This window comes from Citrus sinensis, chromosome 4 (genome assembly GCF_022201045.2).
Source record: "Citrus sinensis cultivar Valencia sweet orange chromosome 4, DVS_A1.0, whole genome shotgun sequence".
Classification (NCBI taxonomy): Eukaryota; Viridiplantae; Streptophyta; class Magnoliopsida; order Sapindales; family Rutaceae; genus Citrus; species Citrus sinensis.
In genome coordinates this window covers 29,443,629-29,467,194 of record NC_068559.1, presented here as the reverse complement: position 1 = coordinate 29,467,194, position 23,566 = coordinate 29,443,629, and the positions used below count along the sequence as shown (strand labels likewise).

Sequence of the window (23,566 nt, the reverse complement as noted above, 5' to 3'; positions counted from 1 at the left end):
GAAAGTGATTTATTAAAATTTAGAATTTAGTGTAGCTTTTGAGGTCCGGTTTTCTAATTTCCTATTTTGGTTCGAGGAGCTGCAGAACCACGCGCTAATGAGGAGAGTGAGCTTGATGACTAATAAGAAAAAGATTCAAATTACTATTTCATATTAAGGAAAAAAAAATCAAGCTGCGGTCTTTTTTTTTTTTCAAAATGAAAATTATTATTAAGTAATTTCATAAAAACGCTAAAGGATTCATACAAAATAATCAGAATAAGTAAAAGAAAAATTAAATAAAGTATTTCTTACTTCATTATGCATCGATGGGACATAAGAATCCGTTAATTTTATATAACACAATTGATGACAAATCTAATTTGGTAAAAAAAAAAAAAAACAATTTCAGAATCTCACAAGATAATCAAATAACATTGTAAAATTAAAGTAATTCTTTGAAAAAGTCCGATTCACTTTATCTTTAAATTTTCATTAAATTAATTTTACAAAGTGTAATTAATGAAAGAAAAGTGTAATTAATATCATCCAACCCTAAACCCTAAACCCTAAATCAAGTCTGTGGACACAAAATTTAGATTGCTAGTTTCACAAATTTTGGAGAAATTTTTACTTCACCCACCCCCATTAATGAAAGAAAAGTCCACTTCTACAATTCTACCCCCTCTTTTTTTTTTTTTTTTTTTGAAGTATTCTACAGTGCGTGTCTGTCTTTTTTCCAACGAGGCATGTCTTGTCTTATTATCTGTCTCATGACATCATGCAAAGCCAGTCTGGTAACGGGTTATTGGTAAGCTAATGAAAATAGGGAAATTTACACTCGTCCACCTGTTTGTTTTGCCTTTTTCAAAAATACACAAACACTTTTTTTTTTTCAGTGCGCCACCTGAAGTTTGCTTTTTGTTGCATTTTTCCACTTCCGTCTAATTTCCGTTAGTAGATTTAACGGAATGTTAACGAAATGACCTTTTTACCCCTCAAAATTACAATTTAACCCAAAATAAATGGAAATTGGAGATAAATTGGATGTATTTAAATTTTTTCAAAGGTGGATGCTAGAAATTGGAGGAAAATAGTGTTTGTTGCTTGCTAAATTTAGAAAATTTGTATTTATTTTTTTGAAAGAGAAAAAATAAATACAAATTTTTTAAATCTAGCAAGTAATAAACACTATTTTCCCCCAAAAAAATAAATATAAATTTTCTAAATTTAGCAAGCAACAAACATTATTTTCCTCCAATTTCTAGCATCCACCTTTGAAAAAAAATTAAATCCATCCAATTTATCTCCAATTTCTATTTATTTTGGGTTAAATTGTAATTTTGAGGGGTAAAAAGGTCATTCCGTTAAATTTGCTAACGGAAATTAGACGGAAGTGGAAGAATGCAACAAAAAGTGAACTTCAGGTGGCGCGCTGAAAAAAAAAAAAGTGTTTGTGTATTTTTGAAAAAGACAAAACAAACAGGTGGACGGTTGTAAATTTCCCATGAAAATATAACGACTGTTGCTGTCATTTTAGAAGTGGGTAATTAATCAATAAACAGAAATGGAAGCTGAAGCAGCAGCGGCAACACTCAACCTTGAATGCTGTCTCCCAGTTCCAAGCGTGCAAGAGCTTGCAATCCAACAGCCCGAAGCGGTGCCGCCTAGGTACATAAGATGTTGATGCGAGATTCCGGTTCTCCTCGTTCTACGATCAGGATCTCTGCTCGATCAACTTCGTCACTACCAGGAGGTCTCCTCGCCAGGCTTCTTCTCCGGAGGTCCCTGCGTACACAGATAAGTCAGAGTACGCCGGTTGTTTTCCCGGCGCAAACCCTCCGACGCTCAAGTCAGATATGAAGGTTCGGGAAAAGCTTGCCACAGGTCTTATGGCGTTTCTTGTGGTTTTCTCCAATTTTCTCAAGAATGCCAACCCTTTTACCTTCGTTGGCTACCTTTTTATAGGCTTCCTCTGAATCTCAGTCCTCCGCTCTTTTCGAGACGGTATGGGACTTCAACTGCTGCGTTATGGGCAAAACATGGGATCTAGCGTGTTATGCCACGGTTCAGGGGAAAGCGTGGCTGCCACGGCTCTGTGAGACCTTGCGTGTTACGCCACGGTTCGGGGGAAAGTGTGGCTGTCATGGCTCTGTGAGATCTTGCGTGTTACGTCGCGGTTCTGGGGAAAGCGTGGCTGTTGTGCCTAGATTCTCGTGCTGGAGAGCACGTCTTGCCAACTGCCGTCGACCGGGTCTCCTCGCCTCTCGATCTCTAGCCGGAATGGCCTCATGCCTTTTATAGGAATTGGCCTCGCGGACGACAACATCGTGGACGAGCAGGATGTTTCTGATCCTGTTCTTCCACGCGCTAGGCTTTAGCGGAACACATCGGTTCGCAGAACTCCGCCATCAGATGTCTGCTCGTCATTCCTGGTTCCTTCGACGCATTTGTCCCAAACAGTATCCCTCCCAAACACCGGTCCCCCAGTTTCTGGTGTTGGGTAATGTAGTGGACCAGCAGTAGAAACTCGATAGTACTCGCTCGCATGGGTTTGGAAAAGGCTGCCAGGAGTCATGTCGCATTTAATTGCGGACGAGGTGACGTGGTAGAAATCCCCCCCCTCCATTTGAATTTCAAACCGACGGTTACGGGATTCTCGGAATATGCGTCATTAAATGCTGGCAGCCCAAGAGTTTGCTTCTCAGTAAGGAAACCCAAAATCTTCAAACACGAACTCGTCATTTTCTCCATTCTTGTCTCTCCGGCGAATGAACCTCGGCGCCAAAGCTGTCATCCCTGTCTCTCTCTGACCGAGTCCCTGCTTCAGGTATTTCTTCTATTTTTTTCGGTATTGGTTAGTTGTAGGTAATTTCCTTTCTCTCTGCTTTGCTTGAGGTTGTAGTTGGCGGTGGTGTCTTGGTTAGAACTTAGGATATGTCGAAGGGTAAGGAGAAGGTCGTTGAGGTTGGTGACGACGAACTAGGTTTTTTGCCTAGTCTGCCCGCTGATTTTGCTTTTGATCCCGGGATCCCCTTAGAGCCCATTAGGTCTAGTGTTGGTACTAGCGCTAGGAGGATGTCTCCCCAAACAACCTCCTCGAGCGACAGTAGCGATGAAGAAGGATCTTCTGGATCGGAGAACACCTTGAATGAGGGTCAAGGGGATGATTCTGGTGAGGCGTCCCCATCAGGAGCATCACGACCAGAAGAACGGGGTACAGTAGGAGGTAGAGCCTTGTCGCGTGATTATGCCATTGATTACATGTCGTGTACGACCACGTTTGACGAGCTCAATGACCTCCGACTTAGGTATAGTATTCCTGGTGAGATACCTCTTAAGATCCCAGGAAAGAAGGATACACCTAGCCGGCCTCCCAGGGGATACGTTACCCTGTATCTGGAGAGCTTTAAGTATGGGCTGAGGTGTCCCTTGCAGCCTTACTTTGCCCGGATACTTAACGGGCTAAATCTGGCTCCTGGTCAGCTGAACCCCAACGGGTGGAGAGTGCTCTCTGGTCTGTTCATATTGTGGGACAAATGTTGCCAAAGCGAGCCCACGGTTGATGAGGTGAAGCACCTGTACCAGCTGAAGAGCAGCCCTAAAGATGCCGGCTGGTACTACTTCCAATCTGGTACCAAGAGCAGGAAACCCATAACTGATCTTCCAACTGGTGGTGGTGGGACTTGGAAGAGGAAATTCTTTTTTGCTGGGGGTCCCTGGGGTCAAGTTGCACAAATAGACGGGAAGGATTGTCGCGTCCCACCCCGTTTCACGGTCCCAGGTTGCCTGCTCGCTTTAGATGTCTTGTATCCATAATTGTTCCTGCTGTATTGGTTTGTCTCTAACCAAGTGTCTGTTTGTGCTGTAGTTTCCTGGGGTGTTCACTTCCCGCTCCGACCTGGTCTGCTTAAACGGGTCGAGGCTGTATTGGCCAATTCCTGCTCGAGCCGAGAACTGCTATCTACATACAACTTCCTCGAGTCTCGGTTGATACTTCCTGGCCATAAGATGGAGGACGCAGTGATTGGAGCTCTGACCAGGAAACGCTCTCGGCCTCCAACAACCGATAGGGACCAGGACAAAGATGCTCCCGCTGCGAAGCGAAAGAACATCGTGCAGCAGGTTCCTTCCTTGCAGGCTCTCCCTCCTGCCTCTGCTAAAGTCGGGGAATCCAGTAGAGCGGCCACTGATCCTGCTTCCTCTTCTCCACCTGTTGTGCCTCGGTCTCGCTTACCCGACAGCCGACCAGAACACCTGGTTCCCTATCTCAATGAGTTGTCTAAACTCGTGAGCAAGAAGGACCTGGAGGGCTTTGACGGTTGTACCCTGGGCGAGCTGGTGGGAGCCATGCAGTACAGTGCTTTCCATCTCAGCTGCATGGCCACCTACTATAAGGCCAAGGTTGGCCGTTACGACAGGAAGATGAAGGAGGACATTCAATCGGCGACGACCAGAGCTGACGTTGCCGAGAAAAAGGCGGGGGAGCTAAACGTTGAGAACCTCAAGCTAATAGAGCAAGAGTCCCTTGCTCAAGCAAAAGCCATTACCCTCGAGGAGGAGCTGACCAAGGTTAAGGAGGATCTCCAAGGGCAGAGGGCTATGTATGAGGCTCAGCTCGAATCTCTCCGCGATTCCCACCGAGCTCATGTAGAGAACTTGGAGAGGGAGGCCGACAACCAGTACGACCAGGGACTTCGGCATTCGTATCGTTGTATCATGGCCGTCCTCGGGAAGCAACACCCTGATCTGAAGATGGATGACCTTGCAGCTGGTGTTGCTCAACATATGGACGAGGAGGCGGCCAAGCAAGATGCCGAGGGGTTAGAGCCGATCGTGATTGAGGAGGGTAACTCTCCTCCTCGTGCAGTCCCTGCTGATGTTGGCGAGGCGAGCACCCCCCCGGACGCAACTGGTGATACCCCTCCCGCACCCGAGGAGGTCCAGCCAACCGATGCTGCTCGGCTCACTGATCCACCATCTTTTTGATATATTTCTTCTTGTATTGTAATGAACAACGTTTATGAAATTTATCCCCTCTGTTAGCCATTAATAAAAATGTTGTTGATTACTATCTCGTGTCGTACTCATGAATTAATTTTCGTCTGAAACGCTGATCGCTTCTGTCTCGCCGTAAGACAGGCTTTGAGACTTGGTGAGGCCTTTGCGTGCCGTAGAAAACTTTCCGAATGCTTCGGAGTCTGCTCGCCTTCTCGCGAACGAGCAGATCCTGGCATGCTGGGCTTTTGTCTGGCCCTAAGACAGGCTTTGAGACTTTGTCGAGCCTTCGCATGCCTTGGGAATCTTCTTCAAACGATTTGGATTCTGCTGCCTTCTCGTGGCCGAGCAGATCCTGGCATGCTTGGCTTCTGTCTCGCCATAAGACAGGCTCTGAGACTTGGCGAGCCTTTGCATGCCTTGGGAATCTTCTTCAAACGATTTGGATTCTGCTGCCTTCTCGTGGCCGAGCAGATCCTGGCATGCTTGGCTTCTGTCTCGCCATAAGACAGGCTCTGAGACTTGGCGAGCCTTTGCATGCCTTAGGATTTTCTTCAAACGATTTGGATTCTGCTGCCTTCTCGTGGCCGAGCAGATCCTGGCATGCTTGGCTTCTGTCTCGCCATAAGACAGGCTCTGAGACTTGGCGAGCCTTTGCATGCCTCAGGATTTTCTTCAAACGATTTGGATTCTGCTGCCTTCTCGTGGCCGAGCAGATCCTGGCATGCTTGGCTTCTGCCTCGCCATAAGACAGGCTCTGAGACTTGGCGAGCCTTTGCATGCCTTAGGATTTTCTTCAAACGATTTGGATTCTGCTGCCTTCTCATGGCCGAGCAGATCCCGGCATGCTTGGCTTCTGTCTCGCCATAAGACAGGCTCTGAGACTTGGCGAGCCTTTGCATGCCTTGGGAATCTTCTTCAAACGATTTGGATTCTGCTGCCTTCTCGTGGCCGAGCAGATCCTGGCATGCTTGGCTTCTGTCTCGCCATAAGACAGGCTCTGAGACTTGGCGAGCCTTTGCATGCCTTAGGATTTTCTTCAAACGATTTGGATTCTGCTGCCTTCTCGTGGCCGAGCAGATCCTGGCATGCTTGGCTTCTGTCTCGCCATAAGACAGGCTCTGAGACTTGGCGAGCCTTTGCATGCCTCAAGATTTTCTTCAAACGATTTGGATTCTGCTGCCTTCTCATGGCCGAGCAGATCCCGGCATGCTTGGCTTCTGTCTCGCCATAAGACAGGCTCTGAGACTTGGCGAGCCTTTGCATGCCTTGGGATTTTCTTCAAACGATTTGGATTCTGCTGCCTTCTCGTGGCCGAGCAGATCCTGGCATGCTTGGCTTCTGTCTCGCCATAAGACAGGCTCTGAGACTTGGCGAGCCTTTGCATGCCTTGGGAATCTTCTTCAAACGATTTGGATTCTGCTGCCTTCTCGTGGCCGAGCAGATCCTGGCATGCTTGGCTTCTGTCTCGCCATAAGACAGGCTCTGAGACTTGGCGAGCCTTTGCATGCCTTAGGATTTTCTTCAAACGATTTGGATTCTGCTGCCTTCTCATGGCCGAGCAGATCCCGGCATGCTTGGCTTCTGTCTCGCCATAAGACAGGCTCTGAGACTTGGCGAGCCTTTGCATGCCTTAGGATTTTCTTCAAACGATTTGGATTCTGCTGCCTTCTCGTGGCCGAGCAGATCCTGGCATGCTTGGCTTCTGTCTCGCCATAAGACAGGCTCTGAGACTTGGCGAGCCTTTGCATGCCTCAGGATTTTCTTCAAACGATTTGGATTCTGCTGCCTTCTCGTGGCCGAGCAGATCCCGGCATGCTTGGCTTCTGTCTCGCCATAAGACAGGCTCTGAGACTTGGCGAGCCTTTGCATGCCTTAGGATTTTCTTCAAACGATTTGGATTCTGCTGCCTTCTCGTGGCCGAGCAGATCCTGGCATGCTTGGCTTCTGTCTCGCCATAAGACAGGCTCTGAGACTTGGCGAGCCTTTGCATGCCTTAGGATTTTCTTCAAACGATTTGGATTCTGCTGCCTTCTCATGGCCGAGCAGATCCTGGCATGCTTGGCTTCTGTCTCGCCATAAGACAGGCTCTGAGACTTGGCGAGCCTTTGCATGCCTTAGGATTTTTTTTTTTTTTTTTTTTCGGTTTCAAGCGAAATAAATTCGTCGACGTTACATTAATGGCAGGATTTGACTTACATGAAATTGTTCGGACATAAAACATAAAAAATAAAAGATAGACAGCATGAGCAGAAATTGCTTTAAAATGTGAGCAAGTCTTACTGGAAGTATTTTCGGAGGTGTGCTGCGTTCCATGGGCGTTTCACTTCGTGGCCGTCCGCGCGAACCAGCTTGTAAGCTCCGGGCCCCGCTATCTGCTTGACTCTATACGGCCCTTCCCAATTCGGTCCCAGCACTCCTTGAGTCGAATCTTTGGTGCTCTGATTCACTCTTCTCAGTACCCAGTCTCCGACCCTGAATTGCCGTATATTCACCTTCTGGTTATAATACCGAGCAACCCTCTGTTGGTAAGTGACTGATCGCTCGGCTGCTTGTTCCCTCCTCTCCATTAGCAGATCAAGATTCAAACATATCTGCTCGTCGTTCTCCTGTTCATTGAAATGATCTGTCCGGTGTGTGGCCGTTCCTACCTCAGCCGGCACGACCGCTTCATGTCCGAAAGCCAAAGCGAACGGTGTCTCCCCCGTTGCGGTTTTGTGGGTTGTTCTGTATGCCCATAGTACACCTGACAGCTCGTCAACCCACGCACCCTTTTTTGCTCCGAGCCTGGTTTTCAGAAGCCTTTTGACTGTCTTGTTGGCTGCTTCTACTTGTCCATTCGATTGAGGGTGAGCAGGCGAGCAATACTTCAGCTCTATCCCGAGGTTCTGGCAGAAATCCCTGAAGCTGTGATTATCGAACTGCCTGCCATTATCCGTTACCAAGGCATATGGGATCCCGTATCGACAGACCAGGTTTCTCCACACGAAGTCTGTTGTTTTCTTCTCTGTGATTCTGCTAAGGGCTTCTACCTCTATCCACTTCGTGAAGTAATCTATAGCGACTATTGCATGTGTTGCTGCTCCTCGTCCCTTTGGCAATGGGCCGATCAGATCAATTCCCCATTGAGCGAATGGCCAAGGGGAGGCCATGGAGGTGAGCTTCTCTGGTGGTTGGTTAGAGAAATTCGCAAAACTCTGGCAGCTTGCACAGCTCCTGGTCTTCCTTTGCGCATCCTGGTGCATCGTCGGCCAGAAATATCCCTGCCTTAGAACCTTGTGGGCCAGGGACCTCCCGCCAGAATGATTTCCGCAAATTCCTTCATGCACTTCCCTCAGCACGTAATCCGCGTCGTCATCGTCCAAACACCGAAGGAACGGTAATGTATATCCTCGTCGATACAGTACCCTATCGATCATCGTGTATCTCGAGGCCTGAGCTCTAATCTTCCGAGCCCGTAGCTTATCTGGTGGTAAGACCCCGTCTCTAAGGTATGAAACTATCGGGTCCCTCCACGAGCTTTTTTGTTCTATCCGCAACACCCCCAAATTTTGCTCGATACTCGGGCGAGACTTCACTTCTAGGGGGACCGACTTTGGCATTTTTGGGTCGGCGACGGCTGCCATCCTAGCCAAAATGTCTGCTCGACTATTCTGCTCCCTGGGGATTTGTATCGCCTCCACTGCTTCGAACTTCCCCATCATCTGCCTGACTATCCTTAGGTATTGTTCCATCTTCTCCTCTCTTGGTTGGAATCTTTCACTGACATGATTCGCAACCAGCTGGGAATCGGTTCTGATCTTAACTCTGTCCGCTTTCACGGCCCTAGCCAATTCCAGCCCTGCTATCAAGGCTTCATATTCTGCCTGGTTATTTGTGGCTGCAAATTCCAACTTTACAGCATAAGAGATCTCCTCCCCCTCTGGGCCTTCCAGGACAATCCCTGCTCCTGAACCCCGCTCTCCTGATGACCCATCCACAGATATCTGCCATACTTGAGTTTCGTCGTTGCCTACATCTGCATCTTGCTGACCCAAGCATACTTCGGGCTCCGCGAACTCAGCTACGAAATCGGCCATTGCCTGGGCCTTTATCGCCGCGCGGGGTTTATAGTCTAAGTCGAATTCGCTCAGCTCTACAGCCCATTTGACGAGCCGACCAGAGGCATCCGGCTTGTGCAGAATTTGACGCAATGGCTGGTTGGTGATTACCGAGACCGGGAATGCTTGAAAGTACGGCCTCAACTTCCGAGCAGCAACCACAAGGGCCAGTGCCCATTTCTCCATCGTTGGGTATCTGGTCTCAGCGTCGAGCAGGGCCTTGCTGGTGTAGTATATCGGATACTGAATTCCTTCTTCCTCTCTCACCAGAACGGAACTGGCGGCCCGATCAGATACCGCCAAATACAGATTCAACTTGTCCCCATCCCTCGGTGTGGACAGTAGCGGAGCTTGCTGCAAGTAATGCTTCAAGTTCCGGAAGGCTTCCTCGCATTCTGGGGTCCATTCCGTTTTCTTTCCCTTCCTTATCACTTGAAAGAATGGCTGACACTTATCTGTAGCCTTGGATATGAATCTGCTCAACGCCGCCAACCTCCCCGTGAGGCTCTGCATCTCCTTCAGGTTTCGAGGAGACGTCATTTGCACAATCGCCTGGATCTTCTCGGGATTTGCTTCAATCCCCCTATGGCTCACCATGAATCCCAGGAATTTCCCTGACTCGACCCCGAAAGCACACTTCTCCGGGTTGAGCTTCATCTTATACTTCCTCAAAAGCTCGAACGTCTCCTCGAGATGTCTGACATGTTCTTTTGGGACTTTGGACTTGGTGATCATGTCGTCCACGTACACCTCCATGGTTTTCCCGATCAAGGGCTTAAAGACTTTATTCACCAGCCTTTGATAAGTGGCCCCAGCATTCTTGAGACCGAATGGCATCACCCTGTAACAGAACAGACCTTGGTTAGTGATGAAAGCCGTGCTCTCCTCATCCGGCTCGTACATGGGGATCTGGTTGTATCCCGAGAATGCGTCCATGAAGCTAAGCAGACCATGTCCAGCCGTTGAATCTACTAGCTGATCGATCTTTGGTAAAGGGAAGCTGTCTTTTGGGCACGCCTTATTGAGGTCTGTGAAATCCACACACATCCTCCACTTGCCGTTCGCCTTCTTTACCAACACCACATTTGATATCCACTCTGGGTAATTGACTTCCCGAATGAACCCTGCTCTCAGAAGCTTCTCCACCTCATCATTTACAGCCTCATACCTCTCCTGGTTGAAGCACCTCCTCTTCTGCCTTACTGCCCGAGCACCTTTCTTTATTGCCAGCCTATGACATGCTACCTCTGGGTCAATCCCTGGCATGTCCTCATGTGTCCAGGCAAACACGTCGGCATGAGCCTGTAAGCATTTCACCAACTCCTGCTTTTGCTCTCCCTCAAGTCTCGACCCGATTCTGATCGTCTTTCCCGGGTTCTCCGGTCCCATGCTTACTGTTTCCAGATCCTCTACGGGTTCTTGTCTACCAGTCTTGTTTTCCACTCGGGTATCGAGGGATGTTATCTGCATCGCCTCCCTTGCTGCCGAGGAGTAGCAGCTTCTTGCGATCCTCTGGTCTCCTCGTACCACTCCGACTACCCCATTCACCCGGTACTTCAGAGACAGATAATGGTTGGACAGCACCGCTTTGCTCATCCTTAAAAATGGCCGACCTAGGATCATCTGGTAAGGACCTTCCTCGTCCACTACGACGAAGTCCAATATCATTGTTCTTTCTGTCGGGGGGCTCCCGATTGTGATAGGCAGTTCGACCACGCCCAGAGGGACCAGCTTCCCTCCTCCGAACCCCTTCAAGGAGGTGTTGGTGTATTCCAACTTCCGGTCGGCTATTCCCATCTCTTCCAAAGTTGATTTAAATAGCACATCAACCGAGCTCCCCGTATCAACCAGTATCCGGTCAAACTTCTTGCTAGCGATCGTAGCCTTGATGACTAAAGCGTCCTCGTGGGGGTATAGAATCCCTTCCTCATCCTCATCCGTCCACATGATTGGCACTTGCCTGACCCTTGCTCGTTTGGCTGCTGGGGTGTTGAAGAGTATCTCTTTACTGGTCATGGCGTATCTGGCATAATTTTTTCTCGATCTGTTCGAATCTCCGGCCAACGTTGGGCCCCCAGCTATCACCCTCGCTGCGGGCGGCTCGCGTCTCAAGATTCCATCACTCTGCTCCCCTTCATCCGTGGTGCCCACCATCGGGAAAGTCCCATCCATAAACTCGTCCAGGTACCGATTTCTCACCAAATCTTCGACCTGGGTCTTGAGATCTCTACACTCTGCTGTGGTATGGCCATGGGTGCCATGGAACTTACAATAACGTCCTCTATCCCTCCTGTTGGGTAGCTTTGTTATTGGTGTAGGGAGGTGCAGCAGCCCTCGACCCTTTATGGCCTCGTACACCTCATCCAGGGGCATCTTCAAGGGAGTGTACCGCCCATAGTCCTGGTTCTGGTCGACCAGATGCACTGCTCTTTCTCTGTTTGCCCCACTGTGAGTTGGGGGCGGTGGGAGTGCTTCTGGTCTGCTCGTCCTGCTACCGTGGGAATGTTGATGAAGATCGCCGGATGCCGAATCATGTCTTCTCCAAGGCTCCCTAGCTGGGGAGCGAGGAGGTGGCGCCCTGCTGCGCTGGTACTGTGGCGGCCTCTGATGAGGCTGGTAAGCAATTACCCTACCTCCTGCTCCACTACCGGAGATCTGGTGGTCCCTCCTCCTGTTCGGTCCATTAGTTGGTAATGCTTTCTTCTCTTTCCTCCCTAACCCTTCCAACTGGTCTCTTGATCCGTGCAGCCTTCTCCTCCTCAATCTCGATGTCTCTTTTAACCTGTTCGTATGCGGCTGCGTACGTTTGAATAGCTGGGCTTCTCAAATTGTACCACAGCCTTCCTATCTTCACCCCTTCTTTCAGTCCCCTTAACGCCTGAGGGTGGTTGAAGGCTCCCAAGTCAAGGACAGCCCGATGAAACCTCTTGATGAATTCCCGAAGGGTTTCTTGCTCCCCCTGTTTCATGCTCTTCAGCTCCATCACGTCATCTTCCGGTGACATTGCCCCACTAAACTGCTCTGCGAATTCCTGGCACATCTGCTCGAAGGTTTTTATGCTGCCCCGAGGAAGTTTCCTGTACCATTCTCGTGCACGTCCCTCAAGGGATAGTGGGAACACCCTGCACCTTTGGGATGGAGATAATCCCTGGACCCCCGTTATGTCGTTGAAGCGCTCTATGTGCACCAGCGGGTCAGTTCTTCCCGAGTATCTGAGGTCGGGGAGGCGGAAATCTCTTGGAATAACTGCCCTCATGATCTCTGCTGCGAGCGGTGATTCCCCGTCCAGCATTATCCTCCAACCAGGGGCTCTGTTCCTCCCTTGCATGTCATCAATTATTTGCGCTAGCCTTCGCACTTCCTCCTCCAGCTGTCCTGCGCGACCAGGGTCGCGCGCTGCAGCTTGATCCCGCTCTCGCTCTACATCATGTAAGTGTTGCCTCAGTTCTGTTTCCTCTGCGTTCACCACCCCGTCGCCCCCGTCACAAGTCTGTCTTACCGGGGACTGCTCTCTTTCTCTATGAAATTCTCCCCGCAGAGGTACGTTACCTCTCTCACCGCCAAATCTCCCAGCGGTTTGACTTCTCTCCGCACTATCGGTACCTGGTGCCGCTCCACCGCCCCTCACCCTTCCCTCTTGGGTTACCCTTCGCTCGTTCCGCAGCTCATGCAGGATGGTTGTCAAGGTTTCCATCTGCTTTTCCATTCGCTCCATCCGGTCGAACATGACTTTTTCCCGTGCTTCGCTGATCACCTCCCTCAGCGTCACGGAATCGTTAAGCCTTATGTCACCCCCTTGTGCGCTACTTCCTCCTATCTCCATTGCCTTTCGCTTACTCTACCCCTCTTCTTGCTATCGACAGAAGCTTTTTGCTCTGGATCCCCACAGACGGCGCCAAAATGTTGATGCGAGATTCCGGTTCTCCTCGTTCTACGATCAGGATCTCTGCTCGATCAACTTCGTCACTACCAGGAGGTCTCCTCGCCAGGCTTCTTCTCCGGAGGTCCCTGCGTACACAGATAAGTCAGAGTACGCCGGTTGTTTTCCCGGCGCAAACCCTCCGACGCTCAAGTCAGATATGAAGGTTCGGGAAAAGCTTGCCACAGGTCTTATGGCGTTTCTTGTGGTTTTCTCCCATTTTCTCAAGAATGCCAACCCTTTTACCTTCGTTGGCTACCTTTTTATAGGCTTCCTCTGAATCTCAGTCCTCCGCTCTTTTCGAGACGGTATGGGACTTCAACTGCTGCGTTATGGGCAAAACATGGGATCTAGCGTGTTATGCCACGGTTCAGGGGAAAGCGTGGCTGCCACGGCTCTGTGAGACCTTGCGTGTTACGCCACGGTTCGGGGGAAAGTGTGGCTGTCATGGCTCTGTGAGATCTTGCGTGTTACGTCGCGGTTCTGGGGAAAGCGTGGCTGTTGTGCCTAGATTCTCGTGCTGGAGAGCACGTCTTGCCAACTGCCGTCGACCGGGTCTCCTCGCCTCTCGATCTCTAGCCGGAATGGCCTCATGCCTTTTATAGGAATTGGCCTCGCGGACGACAACATCGTGGACGAGCAGGATGTTTCTGATCCTGTTCTTCCACGCGCTAGGCTTTAGCGGAACACATCGGTTCGCAGAACTCCGCCATCAGATGTCTGCTCGTCATTCCTGGTTCCTTCGACGCATTTGTCCCAAACAGTATCCCTCCCAAACATAAGAGATCATGTGGTTGGTGACCACGTCATCACTGTTAATCCCTCTTCCAATCGTGTACCGTTGATTGATATGAACAAGTTAGTCGACCCTGATTCCCAAGATGCAGAGTTACGAAGATTACACTCTGCTTGCAAACACTGGGGCCTATTCCAGGTAGTTAGTTAACTTATATCATCATCGCTCAACAGATTCAGCCACCATATATATTTGTTTTCTCCACTCGTCTGTAATACAGTTTAACATCGCATTTATTAATTTAATTCAGTATCAACTTAACCATCATCACCTCATTTGATTTGAATTACGTTCCCTTGTTGTTGGTGTTGATGTAGTACTAGTACCAGTAACATAAAACCACAACTGGATATAACACACACAAGTTTAATTTATGCCTAAACATTGTAAATTAGTTATCTATCCTACTTGTCATATATGTAAGTACAGTGCAGATGAGCATTTGAACTTATTAGACAACATGGCTGATGGGATATAGATATTTCTTGGCAAATGACTGAATAAATTATTTTAAGAAGTTGGACCTTATACTGATATGTGCTGTTAAGAATCTTGTGTCGTGTGTATTTGTTTATAGCAGTAAGATTTAATTATGTTTACTCGCTCAACACAAGTTCACTTTTAGTGTCTTGTTAATCTGTTCCTTAAATTATAATGAGAATCTGCACAAGTCAAGGAAACTGATGGTTCGATTGTATGCATGAAGTTGATAAACCATGGAGCAGCTGATGAATCGCTGAGGAACATGAAGAAGCAAGCTCAAGAGTTCTTTGATCTTCCTTTAGAAGAAAAGAAGCGCCGGGGGCAGAAGCCAGGAAGTCTTGAAGGCTATGGTCAAGCATTTGTCATCTCAGAAGAACAAAAACTTGATTGGAATGACATGATCTTCCTCAGAACTCTGCCCCACGAAATCAGGAAGTTAGATTTATGGCCTGAAAACCCCCCAAAATTCAGGTTGATAATAATTTATAATAATAATAATCTTCAGAATTAACTCATACCGAAGTCAAGACTTTTGCTAGAGTGATGTCTTCTAATATGCTTATTGACAAAAGACATTCTGTGTATTAGAGAGACTTTGGAGACTTATTCTGAAGAGATGAGGAAAGTTGCCACTTCTTTAGTGAGGTCCATGGCTATGGCACTTGAGCTTGAGGCTCAAGAAATCTCTGATGCATACCAAGAAGGACTGTATGAAGTGAGGACGACTTTGTATCCTCCTTGTCCCGAACCTGAGCGGGTCATTGGGATTACACAACATGCTGATTACTCTGGGATTACTCTCTTGCTCGAGTGTGGCAACATACCAGGGTTACAAGTCCTAAAGGATGGACAATGGGTCACCGTTATACCTGTAGATGGTGCAATTGTGGCAAACATCGGCCACATCATGGAGGTATGTTAAAGCCCAAAAGAGAGGCAGTAAATGAATCGTGTTAAGTTTACTTCCAAGTTCTCTTGGTTAATAGGTTTTAGACCAATTAATATGCAGATAATGAGCAATGGGATTTACAAAGCACCAGATCACAGAGCTATGGTAAATAGATTCAAGGAGAGGCGGTCAATAACTACATTCTGCTTTCCCAGTTCATCAGTAAAAATTGGACCTGCCAAAGAATTTACCAAGTCAGGAACTCCACCTCTATACAGAACTCTCACATATGCGGAGTACAGGCACATCTTTTACAATCGAAGGCTTGATGTTTCATTCATTGACATGCTAAAACTATAATATCTCCCATGAATTTTAATCCAAGTCACCAGCCATAGGTGTGGGATTTTTCTTGTTTTGACCGAAATAATGTTGACATATCGTGTGTTTTTTCATGTAATATGAGTTGGATATCAACTTACTGTAGCAGAAACACTTAGACGAGTTACACTAGAAAATAAAGTGTATTGTTTTTCAAGCTTTATATTAATTAGTGTTTGATTTACAAAATTCGATGGATGGGCCTTGTTGTCTGAAGCAGGTACATGCTACCAGAAAGCATTTATGTAAACATGTCATAAATTTATCTGGTGATATGATGTACATTATGAACTAGGGACCACATTGCAAGGATAAAGGGCATCCTTGAAACCTTATATGTTGAAGGGACGCGTGTCTTTGAGATCATTTGGTTGGTTATCTTGCAACTCGATATCCACGTTGTTGGAATCAACGAGAGATTTGTTTGGCTTTAGTTGCTGGTCTAACATCTGTGTAAGCTGCTTCCCTTGTTCTTCAATCTGCAACTGTAGATTTCTTTGGACCTAACCCAGACAAGTGAAACAGAACTGTTAAGGGATTATAATGTGGTGAACATATATCAGTATCAATTCCTTAATCACAATAGGGATAAAAGGGTACCTCCAGTTGGTCGTGTAAGCGCTTCTGGACATCTAGCTGCAATTTCAATGTTTCCACAAGCTGCATGCCTCTGTTAATGAAGCTGAGATCAAGGATGCATATTTAGAATTTTTAGATGGTTGCATTGCATACATGTAGATATCACTTCCCTATAGCTCTCTTTGTTGAAAACAGGAATATGACTTGAGGTCAATGCAAGGATTGAGATATTTAAAGGGAGAATATATGTATGATCAGCACCGGAAGCTTACGATTCTGAGTCGAGCCTTACTATTGCATTCAGGTCGGTTGTCCTCTCACGCTTTGATTTTCCTGCATACGAAACTCACACGCATATATAATTAAAGCATAAAATGCACAGCAAATTTACTGAGACGTAACTTTTTCCCCCCATTTCTAACTGAGCCTCTAAGGCGGCCCGGCTAATTCTATTAGTATTACATTAGGGTCTAATATGAAGACGATTGTTGTGTCTGAAAATCCCAGGTTGATAGGCCTAAGGTAATTAATGGATGATTTTTATGGATGTCTTACTTCACATAATAGAATCTAGTAGCCCTTTTGTGCTGAAACCTATTCCCATGATGGTCATCTCAAAATAGAAATGATATATTAGTTTCGTTAACTGGCGAGTACCTGTTCTTTTGAGGTCTAATTAATTCAGATTAAAGGGAAGATCGACAATTACATCAGCTCATTTAATATATAGCATTTGGCCAACAAAATGTCATGGGACAAAAGCATGTTTCATTAATCGTACGATAGCTGAATTAACTATGCGAATTCCGAATATAAAGTATAAGAATCAAATAATCTATATGCTGGGTCCAAGTATACACAAAGTACTCTTCAAAAAGGCATATTAATGGCCTTTTTTATTTTTATTTTTTGGAAATATATATTTTCGTTATGATGTCAGGTTAATTGTTCTTGTCTGTGACACCAATCAATGTTGATATTTGATGCAAAACAACAAAAGCGTCAAAATTCATGAAGTTTAGGCACTGGCATTTGGCATGGACAAGGATGAAATCAAATGCAAACAGGTAAATTTATAGTTTAAGAACCATATCAATTATCAGGGACTTGAAAATAATATACCTTCTGGAATGTGCCTTGCCGTTCGATATTTCTGGAAATACAAAAAATAAAAGGAGAAGAAAGAAAAGAAAAAAACTAAGGGCTTTGAGTTATGATTATATTTGACAGCCATAAAATATTTAAACAACAAATCAAACCTGCAAGTGACTTTTAACGTGAAAGATGGTCAATCCATCGATGTCCATCAGTTTCAGGATTCCCTTAGGAGTAGCCTCTACAAACAAATACCCAAAATTTGATGAGTAGTAACACAATAAATAAAGTCCGATACTGGGGAAAAAAAAAAAAAGGTTTTGCAGTACTTTCAGCACCACCAAGAAACTCTACGCATTCAACAAATCGGTTGTGAAGATGCTGAGTCCATCTTATTCTGGTTTTGCTATGACTAGTCATAGTATTGGGAGTCTGCTTCTCATGGTGAGTCTGAACATGATATGAGCTTGGTTTCAGAATCTGGCAGTTCAAGGGCAAGGAGTTAAACCACCTTCAACCTGCAGCTGCATATATATATACAAACAAGGGCACATATTTATGTACTAACTTGATGCTTCTGATATTCACTGAAACTAACACATTTTTGTCTTTCGTTCAGGGAGGCTTCTTCTTCTGCCGGGTCCTGCATAAATGAGAAAACACTTGCTGGTGAATTTCGATAAGCATCTTGATGCGGCTGCTTTTTAGGTAAACTGGGATTCTGATTGTATTGCAGGTGAACTTTAACGGATGATTGAAGATCAAAATTGTCCAAATCTTGTGAAAAGTCCATGCAATTCTCAGCTGCATAGAATACTGAATTTGGCATTGCGAAATTGCTAGAACAAATGAATCCAGATGCATTACAACTCCCTGGATTTAGCTTGAATGAGCCTTCTCCCTCTACGTTGGGTAATTGAGAATGGAAGCTGAGTCCCACCTTGCATGGCAGCTGTTCCTGTGAAGATCTATAACTGTATCTCTGTTCTAGCACCTTTCTCTTCTCAGTTTTCATTTTAAAATGATGCAACCAAAAATAAATTTGTATAGCTAGCTTTCAATTTATATGTTGATGAATGCTCAGAATGGCGCTAACTTTAATCTTTCTTTCTTTCTTTCTTTCTTTATTTTTATTGCATAGAAGATGTCGAAGACATGATCTGATCAGGAGGAGCAACAAAATGTAGTAAGGTATGAATTTCGTTTACTTATAAAAGAAATTAGGAGACTCTTTCTCCGTATATCTGATGTGTAAAGCTTCAGCATAAGGTGTCGACATCAATGCTTGATCTTATTTAATCAGTCCAAGTCAGAGAGAAAGGTAACATTAATCTTGTTTGCGTTTGATACACCCGAAGTTCCAAACTTACTTAGTCACTTACAGCATATAATTAACTGATCATTCATCACTTCCAAAAATAATCATACATTACAACGAGCCATTTACTAAGATAAATCTTGACTTTGTTGCTCATCAAATCATCACTGATCTTAAACACTTGGTAGGTTACAAGTCATTTTCTATCCTACACGCTTCATGGTTGTTTTACATTTTAGGAAAGTTCTTGTCATTATCAGTAGTATCTGGGAAAGTTGGCTTAGTTATAACGGTGTTACGCATACATTGTGAATCCCATTATAAATTAATCAGAATGCATAGGTTAAGCATTGTATTTTACGATCATCATTCTGTACGCGGCAAATTGAACATGATCTAATTAAACAAGGGAGTACTCGATACTTCCAAAATGGCTCAAGCAAATTGTTTAATAACTTTATCAATTGTGAGGGACACCGATAATAAACAAACAATTCTTGCGTGATGATGAAGACGACTCTTTGCATCAGGGTAAGCATGAGATCCACTAATAAACAAAGGTTTTTCTTTTGGTTCCATTTAGGTGGACACTATCTAAAAATGACCCTTAGAAGTTTGAAGGGACAGCATATTACATATGCCTTCACCTATGCTATATGTATCGAAAGGGTAATTTGGCCTCAAGCGATTAGATTGATACTTTCCCGCTGACCGATCAAATTCCTACGTTAGCAGGTCAAAACAATTACTTACTATTATTAGTCAATAATTTTTGCATATTAAGCAGCTAAAAATACTAGTCTTATTGTTGGATGAATACTGTGATGTATATTAGTTGCACAGATTAAACCTATTTTCTTATTATGCATGGGGTTATTTCTTTGTCAAAAATTTTAACCGTTAGGTATCGCTTTCATGCTTATGGGATTCAAAATCAAAAGCTTGGTATCACTTCCAGAAATTGTAAACCTCCTGTATGTATAAATTATTGCCATTGGTGGTTATTTATATGGGAATAAGTTCTGCCATCATCAGCTAGCACTCAATAGCAGGATCTACAAATTGGTCTGGCTTAATTACGCCACGCGCATGAGCAACTAGCTAGAATGAGCATCATTTTCCCGAAATTTTGATGCTCTTTACCAGCTTAAAGTATGAATGTCGGGGCACCATTGAGTTTGAGATCGACTCATCGAAGCATGCATGTTTCGTTTAATTCAATATTAACGGGGGGTGCATTTCAGGGGTTTTTGGTGGCCAATTTGCAAGCTTAAGGGACTCCTTATTCTATTTAATTGAAGGAACAGAATCCTCTCTTTTCCTGAACCAGTTCCCCATTCCCTCTTCCCACTTCCCCTTTATTATCTAGCGTTACTTATATGTTCATTTCTTTTTCCTGTAAAAGGGAACTATATAAGTATTGACACTTCATATAACCAAAAAATAAAAAATTTAAAAGGGAACTGTACAAGTATTGACCCTCTGGAAATGATTTATAATATATGTTTGAAATGGATTTTGAGTTGATTCTAATGTTTCGAAAACTACATCGCCTGCCTCTATGATACTGTAATTTTCTGAGCTTTCTTTTATCATCTGTGCTGGTTTCATTGAGCTTGTACACATTTTTCAGTCAAGAAGAGAGAGAATACCCTTTGCAATGGATTTGTTGTGAACTTTTGGCAAATATCATAAACCATACCGTCTTCCCTACACGCAACTACAGACACACACATAAGAGGAAGAGTTTTATAAGTGGGTTTGAGATTTGATAACTCTCAATTTTAGATGTATAAACACGGACGGACGGCAAGTCATATACATCAAACTTCGTAAATAATTCATCGTTCACGTAACGTTTAAGCAACATGTCGATTACTTGATTAAATTAATTAGAAATTGGTTACATCAAAATGCTTTAAGTAAATATATGATCAGAGGGAAGGAGAAAGTCGTTTCTCTAAATGATATATTTCGGAAATGGAAATTCATTCTCAAGGTCTTCTTACAAATATGCCATACCATACATATATGAACCAAAGCCATCGAACGCAATTCATAACTGAGAAAAGCCAAGTGATAAATACAACTCTGCTGACAGTTGATACTTCAAGATGAACTGTAATTCCACAGGCATGGGGGCACAGACACTTCAATGACTCCCTCGAGCATTTGTGTAACCTTTTTCATTGTGGGTCTGAGAGAAGCATCCTCTTGAATGCACCAAAGTGCTACCATCACTAACCTCTCTACTCTCTTCAAATCATTCTTTACCTCTTCATCATTTTCTGCCAATTTGTCTAGATTTTTTCCTATGTAGCAACGATAAACCCAATCCATCAGTGCTTCTTCGGGATTTGTTGTACCAAATACAACACTGGACTTGCAACAAATGAGCTCTAGTAACAACACACCAAAACTATACACATCAACTTTAACTGTTATTGAGGCTTTTCTAAACCACTCTGGTGCGAAGTACCCCACTGTGCCTCTTATGCCTGTTCGAGCTGCTTGAGTTTGCTCTGCCAACAGAAGTTTTGCCAATCCAAAGTCGGATATCCTAGGTGTAAAATAATCATCCAAGAGTATGTTTTGAGGCTTTATGTCACAATGGATGATCTGTGTGCTACACTCTTCATGCAAGTACATTAAGCCTCTTGCAATGCCAAATGCAATTTGTACCCTTTGGTTCCAGTCTGGCCTTGTTATCCCAAACAGAAAGCTTGCCAGAGAGCCATTACTCATGTACTCATATACCAGAAGTCGATGATCTCCCTCATCACAAAACCCAAGCAAACGAACTAAATTCTTGTGGTGGGTTTGACCAATTACACTCACCTCTGTTCTGAATTCCTTCTCTCCTTGTTGTTCCACCTTATCTAACTTCTTGATTGCAACAAATCTCTTAGAGTCTGATGCCAAGACCCCTTTATAGACTGTTCCGAAAGCCCCTCTGCCCAGTATTTGCCTGAAGCCTCTGGTTGCTTCTTCGAGCTCTTTGTAAGTAAAGCTTCTTACGTTTGTTGCTGAGGGACTTGAAACTGACCGCAACAGTTTTTTATGATAAAACAAGTAAGCAGCAACAGAAATGGCGAATATTAGAAGGATATTGAGAAACACAGAGCTTCCAAGTAGTAGACATATAACAAGAACCAGAGTTGATTGGTCTTTCTTCTCCAAGAGCTTTGAAACATCAACTTTAGGCACTTTCAGTAGAGCTATTCTATTCACACTTGTGCTTCTTCTTCCATTGGAAAGGGGATATTTCTTCTTCCAACAGTAATCACCATTGTAAATTGCAGCGGCACAGAAACAATCTTCGCGGCACAACTGTTCACACGTCTGCCTGTTCACTCCATTTCCAATCTGAAGATCATAATCAGATAATGGCCAATCTGTGTTCTCATATGATTTAAAATCTACCAGCTCATTGTATTTTGTTTCCCAACCATTATCCTGGCAGCTTGGCAGTGGAAAATTTGGTTTACAACCTTGGGATGTGTCTGATTGGTTCAAATAAGAATAATTGTCCGGGCACAAGCATTTGGGCTCCCCATTTATTTCTGCACAAATGCTGTTGTAACCACAAGCCCCACTTCCAATATCGCCAGTGATTGCAACGCAGATATCCTGAGGAATCCTTTCCTCCATTCTCCAGGTGAAATTGCAAGCTGTTTCATACTTGGGATGTGTATACTGCCTGAACACTCCATCATAATCAATCCTAGCCATGATGTAGAAATCTTGCATGGAACGCGTTCCTATTTTTGTCAGGTTGTAGATTCTTTGGTTCCCTTTTTTGATGTAAATGTATCCAGCCCTGTCAAAGATCAACTGAGAATCAGCATTCCAAGCTTCACTGTTCCAACTCCAGTAAACATCATAAACGACTTGAGTTGTCAAAGACACAGAGGAAAGCTCAAGATTTCCATTTTCCTTCAAGAGGAACCGGAAGCGCCCAGTAGAATAATTATGTTGGGTTCTGCGAGAAGTGATATTAATAGGGCTATTCAGTATCTGCCCAGGCAAGAGTGTATCAGTAGGCTCTTTGAAGCTCTCCCATATGGGATTAGAATCTCCTCCTAGAAGCACAAAGTTTCCATCATCCTGCATTGTAGCCCAACTGGACTTACTGCCGTCTTTAGGTTTCTGCCACAACTCATGTCCTTGTGGGTCATAGAGTACTAGCTCACCGCTGTTTGTCAGCTTGACTTGAGACCCTCTTGGTGCAGGATCATCACCATTTGCAGACCAGACTATGGTTTTCTCGGGTATTTTATCAAACCAAATGGCTAGCAAGAAGACATCTTGATTGTCAATGTGGTGAAATCCAAAGGCAAATTCCCCTGAAGGGGATCTCCAGGGATTAGAATCCTTGGTGGCAAGAAGGGAGGATTCTAAGTTAATATTTGCAGCTTTAGCAACTCCTGGAAAAAGCAGAGCAAGAAGCAACAAGAGACTGGAGACGTGATGAATAAGAACACAAGGTATTGCCATCAACACAGGATTGAATTTCCATGCAAGAGTTCTGTAACCCCTGGTCAAGAATATATAGAATTTTTTAGTATAAGAATTTTCCATACCTTCCTTATTTTGACGCTTCATTCACGTTTGTTTCGTCAATGTTCAATATTCTTCTTTTCTTTCTTACCATTTCAACGCCCTTGTAGTTGTAGACCTTTCAACGATTTTCCAATTACATCTGATTTTATCAATTTCGATGACCTTGAGTCGGGTCCCAAGTCAATTGATCAGTTTCGCACCAAGTTCTCAAGACTATTCAACATGCACACGCAGTGAAACAAGCTCTAACTAAAGGAAAAATGAAGCGTTGACCTGGTCCTTCGATTACTGGACTCAGTATTGCTCGGTGAATGAATAGTTTTAGGCTCCCAACTTCCTTCAACTTTGAATTTTCTACATATTTTCTTCACCCCGCTTATATTTAGAATTTTGAGCATAAAATTCTTACCCAACCTATTCATGACACTTGTCTGAGGGGCAAATCCAAGTGCAGAGCAATCCAAAT

The 23,566-nt window shown here is 44.8% G+C and overlaps 3 protein-coding genes across 4 annotated transcripts; 1 reads left to right on the top strand and 2 right to left on the bottom strand.

The window, feature by feature from the left end:
* The first annotated feature begins 1,493 nt into the window (after positions 1 to 1,493).
* Positions 1,494 to 15,708, top strand: LOC102627003 (protein SRG1-like). The gene is made up of 5 exons (XM_052440183.1): positions 1,494 to 1,661; positions 13,782 to 13,930; positions 14,499 to 14,746; positions 14,864 to 15,188; positions 15,285 to 15,708. The coding sequence occupies exons 1-5, from the start codon at positions 1,547 to 1,549 to the stop codon at positions 15,522 to 15,524; spliced, it is 1,077 nt and encodes a 358-aa protein (XP_052296143.1). The 5' UTR covers positions 1,494 to 1,546; the 3' UTR covers positions 15,525 to 15,708.
* Positions 15,709 to 15,842: 134 nt separating this feature from the next.
* Positions 15,843 to 18,407, bottom strand: LOC102608059 (myb family transcription factor PHL5-like). Of its 2 annotated transcripts, none has more exons than XM_015531655.3 (7): positions 17,788 to 18,404; positions 17,549 to 17,699; positions 17,384 to 17,460; positions 17,247 to 17,277; positions 16,397 to 16,457; positions 16,146 to 16,227; positions 15,843 to 16,048 (listed from the first exon to the last, which is right to left on the bottom strand). In XM_015531655.3, the coding sequence occupies exons 1-7, from the start codon at positions 18,232 to 18,234 to the stop codon at positions 15,878 to 15,880; spliced, it is 1,020 nt and encodes a 339-aa protein (XP_015387141.2). In that variant the 5' UTR covers positions 18,235 to 18,404; the 3' UTR covers positions 15,843 to 15,877. The 2 variants fall into 2 exon arrangements, with proteins under 2 accessions (XP_015387141.2, XP_052296144.1); XM_052440184.1 differs by having other exon boundaries at positions 15,969 to 16,072; positions 17,788 to 18,407.
* A 1,988-nt stretch (positions 18,408 to 20,395) lies between these two features.
* LOC102627285 (G-type lectin S-receptor-like serine/threonine-protein kinase LECRK3) lies at positions 20,396 to 23,544 on the bottom strand. Its single transcript, XM_025100898.2, has 2 exons — positions 23,121 to 23,544; positions 20,396 to 22,964 (listed from the first exon to the last, which is right to left on the bottom strand). The coding sequence occupies exons 1-2, from the start codon at positions 23,140 to 23,142 to the stop codon at positions 20,647 to 20,649; spliced, it is 2,340 nt and encodes a 779-aa protein (XP_024956666.1). The 5' UTR covers positions 23,143 to 23,544; the 3' UTR covers positions 20,396 to 20,646.
* Positions 23,545 to 23,566: the final 22 nt, after the last annotated feature.